This window comes from Mustela putorius, unplaced genomic scaffold, assembly GCF_011764305.1.
Source record: "Mustela putorius furo isolate JIRA1106 unplaced genomic scaffold, ASM1176430v1.1 tig00000873_pilon_pilon_pilon, whole genome shotgun sequence".
Taxonomy (NCBI): domain Eukaryota; kingdom Metazoa; phylum Chordata; class Mammalia; order Carnivora; family Mustelidae; genus Mustela; species Mustela putorius.
In genome coordinates this window covers 3621462-3638981 of record NW_025421504.1, presented here as the reverse complement: position 1 = coordinate 3638981, position 17520 = coordinate 3621462, and the positions used below count along the sequence as shown (strand labels likewise).

The following is a 17520-nucleotide window of genomic DNA, read 5'->3' as shown; positions in this document are numbered from 1 at the left end:
GTAATCAGATGAGCTCTGAATTTCTGTTGTTTGGTTTATGATTTTACCATGTGTGTTGCGGCTTTGCAGTTCGCACTGAAACCCGACTGCTGATCACCCAGAGGCCGCAGCAGAGAGGGTGAGCTCGCCACCACCGCCGCCACCTGAACCCGCCGCGCCGGAGATGTAGCTGGGGCCCGAGGGCCGAGTGTCCCGGCTGAGCACTGTGCCTTTGTCACCGGTGACCCGGTTTAGGCCTCAGAAATATTTGGACCAAAGAGAGTAATGAAGATCTTTTGTGTTTCCTGGACATTATATTCATATATCCTTGTAAAGTAGCCTCAACCTGTGAGAGGGGACGTTCACAAAGCATTTTGCACAGAAAGAGCAGACGGACCTCAGGCCGCCGCAGGAGGCTGTTGGCTTTGTCCCTGTGGCATCCCCGGGGGGCAGCTGGAGAGCCAGCCCACTGCAGACACCAGGACCTTCAGTCACTTGGGCAAGCGTCGGTGCTTCTGATCACCGGGGTTGTAAAGACGGTCTCTGGGAGGCGAGCCAATGTGTCCTCTGACCCCTGCTCAGAGACCAGCACAATGAGTGCCTGGGACAAGGGGTGAGCGCTCGGCTCTGCCCGACCTCTTCGGAAAGTCACGAAGGACAGCGCTGAAGGGCGCGGTCGGGAGACGTGAAGAGGACGGCCGGGAGGCAGGGCGGGAAAGCGGGAAGCACAGCCAGCGTTCCTCCGAGCAGGGTCCGAGCAGGGCCCGGCGCGGCCGGAGTTCGGGGGAGCGCCTGCTCTCCCGGGTCACGGCCCCGGGAACATCCAACGGCTGCGCGGGGCTTCCTGCAGGCGGTGGCGCGGCCCCGGGCCCAGGAGGCCGGATTGGATTTTGACAGCCTGGGGGAAGCAGGGGACGGTGGCTGACGCAAGGTAAACTGAGTCCCGGTGTGACTGCTCGTGAGACCCGGCTGGGGGGTCCCGGTACCCCTGGTAGCAGAGAAGGCTCCGTGTCTAGAATCAAGAAAATAGGTGTGGAGCCGCGCTTCTTACGAAATTGTTCTGACCACACCGTGGGGGAGTGGCAGAGACCAAAAGGGTGCAGTGGGTCGTAGCGGGAACTCAGAGCGAGGTCTGAACGGCCAGGAGGCCGAGCGCCGGTTCTAGGGACAAAGATGAGAGCTGAGTGCTGAGCACGTGCTTGCTGACCGGAACGAAAATAGAGACGGGCATTTCAGGAAGATTCTTCCCAGGGACAGCACATCCAGGATGGACCAGGGAAAACCTATACCCAAGTCCCGGTGGAGTCACCCTTAATCTGCCAGCCCCATGCACCGCACCTCAGTGTGAGACTGTGCCTTGGCTGTGAAAGACAGAAGCACGTTTCCAGAAGCCCCTAAGTGGGCTTAGTAGATCCCGATCAGATGCTGCCTACAGCACAGAGCGGTGGTCCTCAACCCAGCCGTGTGTTAGAATGATCTGGACTTTTTCAAGATTTATTTGTTTGACAGAGACAGCAAAAGCAGGAACACAAGCCAGGGGAGTGGGAAAGGGAAAGCAGGCCTCCCGTCGAGCAGGGAGCCCGAAGCAGGGCTCCATCCCAGGACCTTGGTACCATGCCCTGAGCCAAAGGCAACCAACCCCTCAAGGACTGAGCCACCCAGGCGCTGCCAGGAACACCTTCCAAACCAGGGCAAGCTGCAGCCTTGGGGGTGCGCCCCCGGCTGGTTCCAGTGAGCAGCCGGGCTGAGAAGCAGCGGCGTGCATGGATCTCGTCATCGGCCCCAAACAGCTACAGGCCTCGCGCCCACTGGGATAGCAATCCCTAAAAGTTCAGTCGGCAATTACAGCTCATTGTTTTTTCCCGATTTATTTCAGAGTGTGTGCAACGGGGAGGTGAAGAGGGAGGGCGCCAAGTGCGGAGCCCGACGGGGGGCTCGATCTCATGACCCGGAGATGGAGCCGGAGTCGAAATCCCGTCGGGCACCCAACCGACTGAGCCACCCAGGTGCCCCTCTTTATTTTAAAGCAAAACGGGGCCAAGGATGGTGCTAACTAAGCTCTCTAGAGGACCTGTGTCTCGCACTCCAGGAGCCGCAGGAGGTGACGAGCCGGGCTGGGCAAGGTCACAGCAGGGCAAGGTCAGAAAACACGCCCAAGACTCACGGCTACCGGGTCAGATGCAGGCCCGCTCCCCCAGGGGCTCGACTGCAGCAGGAACCCTGCGAGTCGCGCTAACCAGAGGACCCCGGCCACACGGGTATCAGAAACAGCGGGACGGGGGGCATATGGACACAAGGAGAGCTGGTGCACACGGTGGCGGGGTGGGCCAGGCAGCCTCGGGCAGAACTTCTTCAGAAAACCTAGGTTTTGCTCTTAAGGCCTCGCAACTGCTTGGATGCGTCCCCCCCCCCCCATCACTGGGGATAATCTTCAAGTCAACAGCTGTCCGTGTTCAGCGCACACCCCGAGTCCCTCGACAGCAGCACGTGCGACTGCCCGACTGAGGGACAGATGCGCAGAGCACTAGTCCTGTAGGAACCTGGGCAACCCTCCCACTTGTCCCAGGCAGGCGACACGGACGGCAGTGCCAGCCCAACCCAGAAGTGGCCAGGTTGCGCCTGCCCCCCCTACCCCATGGGACAGTGTATCTATGACCAGAGGGAGGCGCCAGGAAGGATGGCGTAGCCCAGAGAGCCCTCGGCCAGCCCCACGCCTTCTGAGACTTCCACCCAGCTGCACCCCGCGGTGCTCATGCCCGAGGCACAGGGAAGACCGGTCCGGGACTAGCATGAGCTCTTCGCAGAGATCTCAAAGCTCCAGGTCGGGGCATGGCCATGACCAGCCCAGGAAGCCTGAGCTGTCGGGGGCACCAAGGGCGCCATCGCCCACCTACAGAATCTAGGTGATGCCCGGTGAGCCTCTAGGCCACATCAGCAGATGGCACCTGTCCCTGCCCGTCTGCCAAACAGGAACACCCCCAAGAGACCATCTCAGAAAAAGGCGGTTTGAGGGAGCGTGGGCCCAGCTGGGGACACTGCCAGTGCCGGGGGCATCTCCACTGTGGTTTTGACCTTGGCCCTCCCGACTGCCTCACCCAGGCCTGACCTTTCCTCTTCTGGACGCCCCCAGCCTCTCCTTAAATGTGCCCTGCACGTGCCCTGGCCTGATGACCACCGAGCATCAGCACTGACGGCTTCATCGCCCTGGACACCGCCCTCCCGGCTCGCTGGCACAAGTGCGAGCCCCCAGGGCACAGGCCCGTCAGGGGCAACCTTCAAGCCGTGCCCTGGTCCACCCTGCCATCCGGGGCTTAGCCAGCAGAGGGCACCCTGCGCTCCGCGCCAGGTGGCCCCCAACCCACACCTCGGAGGGCACTGGAGGGCGGAGCATTCAGTCGGAAAGAGGAAGGGGGGGCGGGGCCTTCCCACGCCCTCCGCCCAAGGCTAGGCACCGGGTGAGGGCACAGGGCACAGCAGGCCCGCCTATGAGCACAGAATCCCAGGGGCAGCTCATCTTGCAAAACATGTTTTATCAGAATAAATAGTCCCCGCAGGACACCGTCCACGGGTGGCCCCCCCACTTGCCCACCCTCCTCCAGTGCCCGCCTCGGTGCGCTGCAGAGTCCCTGGATGGCGTCCGCACCTACAGGGCCAGGGGAACAGAGGGCGGCCCAGGCCCAGGCCGCACCAGTGAGCAGACGCAGAGCCTCCAGGCCTGTCGCATCCTACCAGGCGTCCGGATGGTCCACCAGCCTCTCGGTCTCCTGGCTTCTCCCAGCCCTGCCAGAAAGGGGAATCAGTGAGGAGGCCCAGGGACCTGGTGGGAGGCTGAGGGGTCCCTCCAGGCGGGCCGAAGCCAGACACCCAGCAGCCCCCTCAGGAGCTGCCTTCAGGTGTCCCGAGCGTAAAGACGCGTCTGGACAGCCTCAAAGGGCCGGACAGACCTCCCCTGTGTCTGCAGGTGAGCGGGGTGGGGCGGGGGGGGGGTCAGACGGCTCAGTCTGGGGGTCCCTGCTGCCCAGGGATGAGCCCCAGCACCTCCGACGGCCCCCCTGGCCCGGCACGTGCACCCCCTGGGGACGAAGAGGGCCAGCTCCTGGGCACTCCAACTTAGGAAGTAAAGGGCCCCGGCGCCCAGCTCTGCCCGCCCCACACACACTTCTTTCTTCTCTAATTTCCTTTTCTCGCCAGACTTCACCAGGCTGGAGCAGGAGAGCCGGGAAGGAGGCGGCCAGGGAGCCCCGCGCCCCCTCCCACCTCACCCCCAGCTCTGCATGATGCCCGGCCCTGGCCCCCTCCCCCCAACACTCATGCACCGAGTGCCCGACCCCTCCAAGGCCCTCACCTGCTCCTCTCCTTCCTCTCGTAGACGGAGTGAAGCCTGTTGATCAAGAAGACTTTGTCTTCCCCCTCCTAAAAAGGCCAGAACACAAAGGGTGAGTGGACAGTCGTCCCTCTGTCTGTCCAGAACAGACGATTCCACATGACAAGCACAAAATGTTTAAAGGGGGAAAGGGCACCAAACGACAGAAAAACCAAGAGCCAGGCAACGGGCATACATATAGATAGATCTAAACTTCCTAGTGGCCAAGGCGAAAAAGGACATGTGACAAGAGCCCGGGGAAGGCCACAGAGTCTGCCTGACTTCATTTAAAACTGGCATCGCCACTTACTGACTCTGGGTTGGGCAAATTACCTCCCGTCTGACCTCAGAGTCACCATCTGTAAACGGGTGGTAAGGGTGCCTGCGGCGTGGGGCTCTGTGAGCTTCTACTGTTCTAACGACCACCAAACTGGTAGCTTACGACAACACAAATTTGTCTTTCAGTTCTGGAGGTCAGCAGTCCCAAACGGCTCTCACTGCGCCAAGGATCAAGGTGTCAGCCAAACCAGGGACTCTCGGGAAGCAATCTTCCTTCCTTTTCCAGCTTCTGAAATCTGCCCGTAGCCCTTGGCTCTCTGCCCCTTCCATCCGAGTCAGTGGGTACAGAAGGCCATGTCTGCCCTGCCCAGACCCGGGAAGAGCCACTCCAGGGGCCTAGCCGAGCCCAGACCTGCAGCTCCCACGCCCTGCCCTGGTCTGCAGCAGGGGCCTGCCCGGAGAATGGTCTTCCTGCTCCCAGGTTGCTAGCAGGTAGAGCTGGGACCCTCCTCCCGGCGCAGCTGTGCACCCACTGGCCCCACCGCCACCCCAGACCCCACAGGCGCCCTGATGCGCCACATGATAGGGCAGCAGCTGGCTGCCAAAAACCCAGACCTCGGCCAGAATGCCTGGCCTCAAGCCCTGCTCCCTGGGGGTAAAGGGGAAGCAGACCGGGGCTCCTAGTGTGTTCCCTGAGCCCCCCAAGAAGTGGGAGCTGTCCTTAAGGGACCTTCCTGCTTGGGATCCGGGCCCTGCACTGATGAGCCAGCAGCCGGGGCCCCCGCCTACCGCCCCCAAGCCTTGTCCTGCCCTGGCTGAGACCCCAGCACGCGCCAGATGAGGTGCAGCCCCGGCCCCAGGTGAACGCCAGGCCACAGGCACTGCCAGCTCCACAGTGGCTCAAGCAACCAGCAGGCAGAATCTCCCGAAGGAGGGGTGCCTGGTGGATTAGTGGGCTAAAGCCTCTGCCTTTGACTCAGGTCACGATCTCAAGGTCCTGGGATCGAGCCCCACGTTGGGCTCTCTGCTCAGCAGGGAGCCTGCTTCCTCCTCTCTCTCTCTGCCTGCCTCTCTGCCTCCTTGTGATCTCTCTCCCTCTCTCTGTCAAATAAATAAATCTTAAAAAAAAAAAAAAAAGTCGCCCGAAGGGGAACATCCATGAATAGACTGATAGCAAGGCCCAGGGTGAGGTCAGAACACCCCCCGCGTCTCCGTGGAGCCCCAGGGTCACTGGCAGGTCCAGCTGAGCAGACCGCAGCAGGACACAGTCCCTCGGGCTGGGCTGGAGCAGCTCGGGGCTGGCAGGTTCCCAAGGGCCGACCGTGCAGTGGGGTCCCGGCACCCTGGGCTCCGAGCCCCACCCTGCCTCTCACGCTTTGGTGATAAACTACACGGGCTTAATAAAACTGATTCAGGGGGTGCCTGGGTGGCTCAGCCAGTAAAGCGCCTGCCTCCAGCTCCGGGCATGCTCCCAGGGTCCCAGGATCGAGTCCCTGCTCAGCGAGGAGCCTGCTTCTCCCTCTGCCTCCGGCCTGTGCTCTTGCTCTCACTCTCCGTCTCCAGTAAATTTAAAAAAAGTTAAAAAGCTCTAAATCCAGGCTCACTTTCACCCTTACTCCACTTGTTTGGAAAACATGGGTCCCCCAAGAAGTCCAAAAGCAATTTCCAATACCTCAAAGACCTCCCCAGAGACCCCGCGGGGCCACGGGCCCTAAAATGCCGCAGCCGCAATCCCACCCGGCTGGAGCCCTGCCCCGGGGGGGTCGGGGCGGCCGCCGCCACGCTCCCCAGCTCTGCTCAGTACCAGCCTCACGCGGGAATGTGTCCTGTGGCCCACAGAGCCCCTGGGTGGCCGGATGGGGGTGGCGGCCCCCAGAGCGTGGCAGGGGCAGGGGACACTCACGTTGCTGATCTGCTCCTTGAGGAGGCAGATGACCCTCCGCTGTCCCTTCACCACCTGGATGTTGAGGTAGATCACGGCCCTGCGGGATCAGAGCCAAGCGGTCCGGGCTGAGGGGGTGGGGGGAGAGGGACCAGCGTGCGGAGGGACGGGCCGCGGCCCCCACCCGGCCGGTCCCCGCCCGCACTCACAGCAGCAGGGCAGACACCAGGTAGATGGGGAAGGTGTTTTCCACCAGGTACCGGTGCACCCAGGGCAGCCAGGAGACCCGGGGGCCCGCCGCCTCCAGGCGGCGCACCCACACCTTGCCCGCCTCGTACATGGTGTCCAGGGTCCGGAAGGGGCCGCAGGTGCTGGAAGGCTTCACCCTGCGGGGAGAGGGCGAAGGCGACCGCCCCGTCACCCCACCCCGCAGCCCCGGATCCCGGGGCGACGCCACCCCCCGCCCGAGGCCAAGCACCACGCACTGCCACACGGCGTAGCAGAGGAAGACGGCGGCTCCCAGGAAGGAGGGGAAGCAGAGCAGCGAGACGAAGACGGTGCTCATGTGGGAGGCCAGCCAGGGTCTGCGGGGTGCCTGGCAGTTGGCCATCAGGCTGGTCTGGGGACAAAGGCTGAGATTCACCATCGCTGGCTGCGGCCTGGGGCGGGGGGGGGGGGGGGGGGGTACCAGGGGGAGGGGGAAGGGGCGGTGCTTCTGGGAGGGGCCCTCCCACCCCAGGGGGCAGACAGTCCCAGGACTGTCTCCCCAGCCCGTAAACCGCCAGGCTGGTTTACGGAGGGGAGACTGAGGCACACGAGGGCTGGTCTGTCCACCTTCCCTCATATACGGAAGACCTGACAGGGACGGCCACCTCCGGTGGCTGGCGGTCTCCGCTGGGCCAGGCCCTGCACCCAGAACCCTATGAATGCCATCCCCAGCAGGCCCCCGCGGGCACGGTCCCGCTGCAGAGACCAGGAGACAGGGCCGGAGGGAGAAGCTGGCTCTCCACGGAGGACACCCCAGCCCGAGGACGGAGGAGCGGGCTCCCTCCCCTCGGCCCGGCTGCCCGGCCCCGCCCCGGCTGGCCCCCTCGAGCACCCGGCAGTGACCACGGACCCCAGCAGGATGCCGCCCAGCCCGGGAAGGGCAGCGGTGCCGGGGAGGGCCGTCGGCCATTCCCTGGGGCCGGGGGAGGAGGGGAGGGGTCCAGAGCCCCAGGGCTCTGGGTCCCCCAGCCCCGTGGCCCAGCCTGGTGACTGCACAGTCTCCCGAGGCGCCACCAGCCTCCCGGGTCCCAGGGGACACCCTTACCTTCTTGACGTAGAAGATGAGCAGCAGTTTGATGATCTGGACGGCGGGGAGGAGAGGACAGAAGAGGACCCCCAGCCTGGGGAGGCAGCGAGGGGGTGCGGGCTGCAGTCTGGAGGCCAGGGCCAGGACCCCCATGCTGCACCCCAGAGCGACAACGGCCGGGCTCAGGGTCACAACGAGACGGCCCCAAGGCCAGGCTGGGCACAGCCCTGCACAGATGCGAGGGGTCCGGGCCCAGGTGACCGCAGAGCCCCCAAGCCGGGGTCTTGCTGCAGGCCTAGCAGGGAAGGGGCTCAGCCGCCCCGGGGGCCGGGCCACGCCGCCGGCCGGAGACACTCACCAGGTCAGGGTCTGCCCGTAAATCAGCTCCAGGACATTCCCGGCAATGTCGAACTCTGGCTTCTCCCTCCTCTTCAGCTTCTTCTCAGAGATGAGCCTGGGGCAGAGGAGTCCCCAAGGGTCACGTGGGAGGGCCAATCCCATTGGCCGATCCCCAGCGGGCAGGCACGGGGGGGGGGGCACCCTCCCCTCAGGCGCCTGGCGGTTGTCAGGGGACACAGCCGGCTGAGGGCCTCCACCTGAGGGGCTCCGGGCTCCGGGCTGATTTCCTCTCCCTCTTTTTTCTTTTTTTTCAACCAATCTCTACACCCAACGTGGGGCTCGAACTCAGGACCCTGAGATCAGAGTTGCACGCCCCACGCACGGAGCCGGGCGCCCCCCCGTCTTGGTCTTTTTTCTACTCTCTTGGGTATGAACATGCACAACAGGCCTCGGTTTTACTGACGGTTCAACTTCCCAGTTTAAAATTATCAAACTCCTCTCTTCCCAGAAAAAAACACAAACAAGAAAATAAAAGTAGCAGCTGCCCCGCGCCCGGCGGCGTTCTGAAAACACCCTCCCTCCGTCCCTTCGCCGCGCGTGCGACGGGGACCAGACACCGCGCTGAAAACCCTCCTCCCTCCCCCCGAAAACCCGTCCTGCCGTCCTGCCCCGTCTGCGGCTTTGCTTGACCTGACGACCGCGCACAGGACAGGCTTCGCGGGAGCGGACAGACGCGCCCAGCGGGGACCTCCAGGCGCTCCCTGCCTGCCTCGCAGCCCTCCCGGGGGGGGGGGGGCGTGGGGAGCCCAGGGGCCCCGGCGGCGCGTGCAGGGGCCTCACCTCCACACCAGCTCCCCGAACAGCGTGTCCAGCAGCACGAAGATGAAGTCCAGCACCGTGAGCCGGTAGAGCTCCTGGCCCACGAAGTTCTCCCAGCACTGGAACAGACCGGCCTCAGCCCCTGGGGACGCCGCAGCCCCGGCGCCCCCGCCCACCCCGGCAGCCAGCCCCGCGCCCAGACCGGGCCAGGCGTACCACCCAGCCGGCCGGGGAGGGCCCTGCACCCCCATCCCTAGCGGCAGAGCAGCCCCCGCGTCGGGCCCCCGTGGCTTCCCTCACCTGGTCCTTCAGGGTGCCCACCCTGCGGCCCAGCCAGTGGTAGCAGAGGATGCCCAGGATGGCCATCTTAAAGATGAGGTTCCTGCAGAGGACAAGGAGGCGGGGAGCGCTGAGAGAGGCGGACCCGGGGGACAGAGGCCCCGCCCCAGGCCACCTCCCCCGGCCCCAGCCGGCCACACACCTGCAGATGGCCAGGTACACCTCCAGGACCGGGGAGTCCTGCCGCTCCAGGGCCGCCAGGCAACGGAACAGGTAGGGGGCCCCCAGGTTCAGGAGGCAGACCACCACGGGCAGGGCCAGCAGTGCCCCCTCCTGATCAGCGGACACTGGGCTCTGCAGCAGGAGGGGCGGCAGTGGTCACGGCAGGTGCCACCGTTGGCAGGTGCCGTGGCCAGGAGGGCCCCCCTGAGGTGGAAGGAGGGGGTCAAACTGCCTCACAGCACCCCCACCCACCCACCCCCCGCCAGCAAGAGACTCCCCACCCCCAGGCTTCGGGTTCAAACCACACAGGAAGGGGGTGGGGACACAGGTGTCAGAAGAGAACCTGAAACAGCAGGGGGAGGGAGAGACAGGTGCAGGCGGAGAGCGAGCCACCCCGGGGGAAAAGCTGCCCGGGGTGGCAGGTGTGGGCGGGGTGGGGGAGGGGGGGACAGTCACCAGGGACCATCCAAACTCAGCAGGGATCTGACCCTGCGGTCAGGGCCCCGGGGCCGTCCGTTCTCTCTCTGCCCGCACCTTGATCATGAGCTCCGAGAAGGCGTAGACGGCCATAGTGCAGCCCACCGTGGTCCCCAGGCAGAGCAGCCACACCAGCCCCAGCACGGCCACGTGCCGCAGTCGCCCGCACGCGCTCCGGGGGCCCTGCCGCCGCTGCCGCTCCGCCAGCAGCTCCTGCGGGTGGCCGAGCCCGTCACGGACCCGCGCACACACGCAGATGCACACGGGGCCCTGCGGGGCGGACACCGGGGATCCCGCCTCTCCCACCCCCAGTGCTGCCGCCCGTCCCTCCTGGCTGCGTGGGGCCCCATCTCCAGGGGCGAAGAGAACACAGGGCAGGGTCTCCAGGCCACGTCCTGCCTCCCAGCCCCGCCAGGCCCCAGCTGCTCCCACCCTGGGCTCCTGCTGTGTCCTGAGGCCCCGCCCCAACCTCCACCTGCCCCCATCCTGCCATCCTCTCTACCTTGGGGGTAGGCAGCAGCCCCCCCACCCCCCCACCCCACCCCCACCCCCGGCTGAGCAGGAACCCAAGGCGCGAAGCCAGGGTGTGTGCTGGTGGGAGCCCCGGGGATCCTGGCCAAGGGCCCCAAGAGCACCCGAAGCCCCTTGCCCTGGAGCCTCGGTCCCGCAGGTTCTCCAGCCCGGGGCTAAGGGCGACCTGAAGACTGAGGCCCCAGGATGGAGGACAGGCCAACAGCAAACACCCACCCTGGGCCCGCACGCACACAGACCTATGCTCCGAGCACAGTCCGGCTCACGGCCTCCCGCACGCTCAAGGGCCCTGGACACGGACCCCAGCCAGCGGGCGAGAGGCAGCCCCAGATGAGACAGTCGTATGGGAGAAAACTCCAGGGCGATTCCCAGGGCTACCTGGTGTCCCTGGAACCGGGGTGACAGGCCAGGACCCCACCCTCATGCCCCGCCCACAGCTCTGGCCACGTGGGCCAAGTCTGCGGGAGCCGAGCAGGTGGGGACAGCAGCCTCGGGCCCCCCGAGTGGCTCACCTTCAGATGGGTTCGGATGTTGTCACACTGGAGGCGGGAGGCCCGTCTCTGAGTCACCTTGTGGTCCCAGGAGCAGAAGACGGTGACAGCATGAACCCCCGAGGCGCTGCCCACCCGGTAGCTCTCCCCGAAAGAGCGGGACATGCTGGAAGGGACAGAGCCAGGAGAGAGGTGACGAGGGGCACAGAGGCCGCAGAGAGGGCAGTCAGGATGCTCCCCGCAGCCAGAACCCAGCACGCACTCTGAGGAGCCCTCCGGGCGTGAGAGGGGCCCTCCGCTGGCCCCTACCCCTCCTCCAGCCCCGCGCTCCGGGGCCCCTCCTGCGGGATGCCAGTCACCCTCCATTGACCCATCTAACTCGCTGCCACCAGCCACACGTGGCTGCACCGGCACCCGCCGACGGGGCTGGCCGCCTCCTACACGGACATCGCGGCAGAGTACGCCCACTTACCCCAGGCCTTTTGCACGGCCTCTCGCAACAGTCAAAACACCCTCCTCCACTTCTCCCCCGCCCGACCGTATTCAACCCCCCTGTCTGACACGAGCACCTCCTCCCAAGCCAGCCTGGCTCCTCCAACGCCCCAGAACAGGCCGGCAAGCGCCTAGAGGGCACTGCGTCTTCCCAGCCTCCTCTCTGGTCCGTCTTCTCCCCTAGACACCAAGTTCCTCGAGGACAGGCCCCACACTCACTCACCCTCCTGCCCTGAGCTGAGCACAGCCAAGGTCCCGAGACGGGAAGGGGATGCGCGGGTGGAAAGAAGGAAGGGGAGACGGAAGGACGGACACAACTAATGAAGGAGGGATGGACGGATGGATGGACAGATGGACGGATGGATAGATGGACGGATGGAAGGCAGGATGGACGGACAGATGGACGGATGGAAGGCAGGATGGACGGACAGATGGATGGATGGACGAACAGATGGACGGATGGACAGATGGACAGATGGAAGGCAGGATGGATGGACAGATGGACGGATGGACGGATGGAAAGCAGGATGGACGGACAGATGGACGGATGGACAGATGGACGGACAGATGGACGGATGGACGGATGGACGGATGGAAGGCAGGATGGACGGACAGATGGACGGATGGACAAATGGACGGATGGACGGACAGATGGAAGGACAGACGGACAGACGGACGGGTGAGGGGATGGACAGGAGGAGGGATCCATAACGAATGAATGAGGAGACGAGCGGTCGCCCTCAGAGCCCAGGTCACATGGGGGACGCGGTTACCTGTACACCAGCGTGATGCAGGTGATGAAGAAGGCCACCCCCACCGTGAAGAGGTAGGCCAGGGGCATGTTGTAGGGCAGGCTCTCGGCCTCGCGGCCGCACGGACCCCCCGGCGGGAGCGCGCACGGCCGGGTCAGCGAGCTGTTACTGTAGTAGCCGTAGTACAGGACAGTGTAGTTGAAGCTGCCCTGCGGGGAGGAGGCCCCGTGGAGTCACGGACCCTCCCCCTGCCCACCCCTGCCCCAGCCTCAGGCAGAAGAAGGGCGCCCACAGGGGCAGGGCGAGGAGAGGGCAGGGCAGGGGCAGGGAGGAGAGCCCAGGGGTCGACAAAGGGCCACAGCCATGCTGGGGCTCCCCGGCCCCAGGGAAGTCAGGGCAGGACGGAGGAGGCCACGCCCCCCCCCCCCCCGGGAGTCCCGGCACAGGCAGGGGTGGGGGCTCCCTGGAGGAAGCTGTGCGAAAGGGGGTTCGAAGGCGGGGCCCCGCCCACAGACGCCCCCCACCCGAGCGAGCCCTCACCCCGCCCGTGAGCAGCTCCAGGCCCGTGAAGCTGGGGGCAGAGCCCGGGGAGGCGGGCGGCGGGAAGGCGGCCTGCGCGCCCACCAGGAAGGCGAGCAGCAGCGGCAGCAGGAGCGCGTTGAAGACCAGCAGGGTCTTGAGGAAGAGGAAGTAGGAGAGCGCGCTGGAGCCGAACCGGCCTCCGATCCGCTTCAGGGCGTAGCGCCAGGGCACCAGGGCCAGCAGGCCCGAGAGCAGTGCGAGCCCCAGGCCGTGCAGGGCCTGCGGGCACAGAGGCGGGAAGGGAAGAGGGGCCGCCCTGAGCCCCCGGCCGAGGGGAGGCCAGACTCAGAGGTGCGGGGGGCGGGGGGGGGGGGCGCAGAGGGGAGGGCGGGTCTGAAGGCTGGGACACCCCACACACGGGACGGCCACAGAAGGGGGCCCCCCTACCCCTACCCGGAGACAGCAGACCCCTACCAGGACGCAGGCGTCTCGGAGCCGGCCACAGCAGGGGAGGAGCCCACGCCGGCCAGGCCGGCCCCGCCGCTTCCCCCTTGGGGTCCGGCTCTCCTCTCTGGGGACACAGGGGGCATCAGGGCGGGGCCAGGGATGGACCTGACACCCCCCAGGGGGTACCCGCCGCCCAGCCCTCCCCCACCACGGCAGTGGGTCTGGAGACGCCCGAGGCCAACAGGCACTGACCGCAGGCAGCGTTTCTCAGCCAGGCCCAAGGGCATCCCCCGGAGCATGTGGTCCCGCTGGGCCACCGTCAGGCCCTGCAGCTCCTTCACCAGCAGGAGCCGCTTCTCTGCAGGAGGATGGGGCTGTCAGGGCCCACGGCAACCCTCCTTCCCTCCCGCCCGTGCCCGTGCCCTGGACGAGGCTATCTGCCCCTGCTGGCCCGCCCCAGCGCAGACCTCCGCCTGCCCCCCAGCCCCAGACGACTGCTCTCGGCCTGCATCCCTCAAGCCAGACCCTGCCGTGCCCGTCTGTCTTCCCTGCCTATGAGCCCAGGGCCCCTCCTCCTGGACCCCAACTCTCCTCCTGGGTCCCCACAAGCCTCCTGCTCTGACCCCCCCCACCTGAGCCTCACCCCCACCCTCCTGCTCAGCAGTGGTGAGGTCCCAACCCCACCCCCTAGCACCTCCCCCCTCACCAGCTCCTGCGAGGTGACGGGGGTCGGGGTCCGTAGAGCCACCGCCTCGCTCCCACCCTGGGAGGGGACACCACCTCACCCCAAAGTGACAGACAAGCAGACACCTGGCCAGGCCTGCAAAGCGCAAGTTGCCCAGAGCCCGCTCCTCCCTGCCCAGTCCATCACCTACCACCGGGCCTTGAGTAAACTGGGGAGGACACAGACAGGACCCCAGCACAGGGCCTGAGCTCTGGGCCCCTGAACGCCACAGGCTACCGGGTTGAGGTCTGACCTGTGACACTGGCCCTGTTATGACCACAGTCCCTTGCCCTCTAGCACCGCCACACCTGCCTCCCACCTCAGGGCCTTTGCACATGCCCCTCTGCTCTAGCGTCACTTCCTCCAGGAAGCCTCCCTGGATCCCTGTCCGGCCACGGCCCTCCTCAGTCCCCTCATCTGAGCTTGGATCTGCTCTTCCCTTTCGCTGGCTCCCGTCTGTTCTACTGGGCAGAAACAGGGCACCAGACAGCGGGACCTGGTCTGCTCACCACCATCCCAGCCCAAAGCCGAGAGCAGCGTGTGCAAACAAGTGCTCAGCACGGGCATGTGGGGTCTGGACACTTAAGGGCGCCATGTGACATGGGTCAAACCCTTCACAGTCCAGGCGGCCCCCACTGCTCGGCTTCTCTGCCCGGGGCCCCCACCCACCACCCCACCACCCCTCCCACCCCCACCGCCTAGCCCACTCTCTCACCCTCCTCCTCGAGGGCTGCAGGGTCGAGCTCCAGGTCGTAGAGGCGGAGGCTGGGCCGGGCCGAGCGCCCCACACCCCTGAGCTCAGGCCGGCTGACCCGGCGTCGCAGCTGGACCGTGCGGTTGTAGTACTGGGAGATGATAGCCCCGCGGCTGCGGCCTGTGGGCAGGTGGGGGGGAGGGTCGGGGGGGGGCAGCGCCGGCCTCGCCCCCCTGCCCCTCACGCCTGCTAGGGCCCATGAAGTCCATTTACTAGAGACCTCGGGCACCACTGTGTTCCCAAGAGCCTATTTTTATCCCTGGGACTCTGGAGTCGTTTCTGGAACCCAGCGAGGCCGCACGGGGCTGTACTGAGGCTGCGCTGGGCCTCCGGGCAGTGGACGGCAGGTGCGGGGCGGAGGACTCAGCTCCACGCAACACAGATCCCGCTGAAAGCCCAGCCGCCCGGGCCCGGGGAGAGGGGCCCACTCACCAATGGTGCGACTGGGCATGCTGGCCAAGATGCGGAGCGTGGCTGTGCTGGGAGCCCCGGCATCCTCTGGCCCCGGTGGGATCCGGCTGCCGCTGCCTGCAAACCACAAAGACTGGTCGGGAGGTCCTGGAGACGCGGCGGCCGGCGGTCTCCCCAGCCAATCCCCAGCCCAGGCCCGCAGCTGGGAGAGGCTGGGAAGGTTCAGAGCCCCGCCCGCGGCGCCTGTGCACCGGCCGGGCGGGGTGGGCTCACCTGTGGTCTGGGGGGCTCCAGCCCCCCGCTCCCGCTCCTGCAGCTCCAGCCCCTCCTCAGCCACCCACCGGCTCTGCTCCTGGATGAGCTGGTGGAAGGAGTCGTGCACGTCGCTCTCATCGTAGGGGCTGGGCTCCTGGCTGCCGGGGTGGGAGGCGGGCCGGGCGTCGGGACTCGGCTGACCCAGCCCTGCCCCAGCAGCCACCCCCTCCACAGGCCCTGCTCCTGGTGGCCTCTCCCGGGGTGCGGGGGGCACCTCTGTCCACCAGCCCGCCACCCCCCAGCCCCAGTGCACTTACCCGTGGTCCTCTGGGGTCTCGGGAACATGGAGGACAAAGTTCAGTGGCTGGGCCATGTCTAGGACCCACGCCCAGCCTGTCTGCCGCCCTAGGGCAGCTCAGAGCCTGGACACAGCCTGCAAGGCCTCCCGCAGCCCATCTGCGGAGACAGGGAGTGGCGCACCGAGGTGGGCTTCCAGTGCCTGGTGCCGAACCACCCACTCCCTGGGGACCGTGGGGTTGCCCACAGCCTAGGCTGCCAGAGCCGCTGCCTGACCCACCCCCACAGCCAAACACGGGGTCAGGTTAGTGACCCCCAATAAACCACATGCCAGATGGACCCAGGGGGAGTCCCTTCCACTGCCTGAGGGACAACGGAAGGAAGGAGGGGTTCCGAGCAGTCCCCATCCGTTTCCTCTAGGCGCCAGTCCCTGGGAAGGGGGAAGGGGGGCTGCGTGTGGACACAGCTCCTCTCCTCAGGCTCCGCCCCCCGGTGTCCACCGCCCTCTTTGGGGGGAATAAGGTCAGGGCCGCTCCCAGGCCTTCCCAGGCCCGCCCTGAAACCCCAGAGCACTTCCTCTCACAGGAAGCCCCTCCCACGGCCAGCCCTCCCCACCTCCCACCAGCTCCAGGGGCCTCCTCCAGCCGGATTCCCACCCCCCAAAACAGGGACCACTGCCCTCCACACTGGGCTGGGCCGGGCCACTGCTAGGTCACCAGTTCGCAGGAGACCGACCGCCTCCCCGACATTCCATCACCCTGGGGCCAGCGGGGCAGCTGGCTGCGGGGGAAGGGAGGCTGGGCATTAAACAGGACGCCTTTGTCCAGCCTTCGTCCTGGCAGAGAGCTCTGTCATCGCGGGCGACAACTGGAACCAGGGTGTCCTTGTCTGGGCGCTTCACCCTGTCGGAGCCCAGCCCTGCGCTGCCCAGCCCTAGACCCTCCTCCCCCGCCTCCCCTTCCTCCGCGGGAAACTCAGCGCTCAGAAAAGTTGGGCTTGGCTCAAGGGGGCTCACCTGGGCTCACCCAGGCACTGCCTAGGGCTTCTGCCCCGCTGACGCCCAGCGGCCGGCACCGTACCCCAGGCCCCCAGGCCGGGCAGGTCGGGCCGCGTTTCCGGGGTACAGCGTTCCTGAGCCCTGAGCCAGGTGGGGAGGAGCAGGGTGGGGCGCGTCTCCGGGAACCCCGACCCGGCCGGCAGCGAGTCCGCAGGGAGCAGCAGCCGCCGGGGAGAGCCGCAGCCCAGCCGCAGGACGCAGGGGCGGCCCCAAGTCCGGGCGCCCCTCGACCCCTCTCCGCGCCAGCCTCCCGCTCCCCCGCCCCGACCGCGCGACCCGGCCCGGCCCGGCCCGCGGGCATCGCCGCTGCCCTCCCGGCTGGGGGGCCGGCTGGGGCGGGTCCGGGGGCTGCCTGGGCGGCGCGCCCGTCCGGAGAGCGGGAAGCGTCAGGCCACCCGCGCGGGAACTCTCCGCCCGGGGGCCCCGGGGGCCCCAAGGAGTGGGGAGCGGGTGCGGCGGCCGCCGCAGGGGAAGTGGCTGGGCCGGGAGGACCCGGGCGCCGCCCCCAAGCCCGGGGCCCCGCGGCCTCGCCCGGACCCGCACCCCGATCCCCGCCGCTCACCCGGGGGGCGCGGGGGAGGACGGGCCCTGCGCGCTCGCGAGCCGCTCACCTGTCCCCGGAACCGCGGTCCCGGCTGCACCACCTGGGGGCGGGGCCGCGGGGTCAGGGCGAAGGGAGGGACCGGGAAGGGGAGCTCGGGGGCGACCTGGGACCCTCGCGGGACCCGCGGGGCCGAGGGAGCTGCGCGGCCCAGCCCCGGCCCACGTGGTTGCTGGCCTTCGGCGTCACGTGACCCGGCGCGCCCCCGCGCCCTCGCGCAACCTTGCCCTCCCCCCCCCCCCCCCCCCCCCGG

General features: G+C 66.9%; 1 protein-coding gene across 7 annotated transcripts; it reads right to left on the bottom strand.

Moving 5' to 3' along the window:
* Positions 1 to 273: 273 nt before the first annotated feature.
* Positions 274 to 17481, bottom strand: TMC6 (transmembrane channel like 6). Of its 7 annotated transcripts, none has more exons than XM_045085815.1 (21): positions 17278 to 17480; positions 15630 to 15768; positions 15331 to 15470; positions 15079 to 15174; positions 14608 to 14766; positions 13421 to 13526; positions 13196 to 13292; positions 12740 to 13000; positions 12221 to 12408; positions 10977 to 11121; positions 9991 to 10146; positions 9437 to 9588; positions 9256 to 9337; positions 8977 to 9074; positions 8156 to 8251; positions 7816 to 7891; positions 6989 to 7135; positions 6713 to 6889; positions 6525 to 6603; positions 4325 to 4392; positions 274 to 3759 (listed from the first exon to the last, which is right to left on the bottom strand). In XM_045085815.1, exons 2-21 carry the CDS (start codon positions 15683 to 15685, stop codon positions 3490 to 3492), a joined length of 2649 nt encoding a protein of 882 aa, XP_044941750.1. In that variant the 5' UTR covers positions 15686 to 15768; positions 17278 to 17480; the 3' UTR covers positions 274 to 3489. The 7 variants fall into 7 exon arrangements, with proteins under 7 accessions (XP_044941750.1, XP_044941756.1, XP_044941752.1 ...); XM_045085821.1 differs by lacking the exon at positions 17278 to 17480 and adding an exon at positions 17229 to 17247 and having other exon boundaries at positions 15331 to 15418; XM_045085817.1 differs by lacking the exon at positions 17278 to 17480 and adding an exon at positions 16625 to 16913 and having other exon boundaries at positions 15331 to 15418.
* Positions 17482 to 17520: the final 39 nt, after the last annotated feature.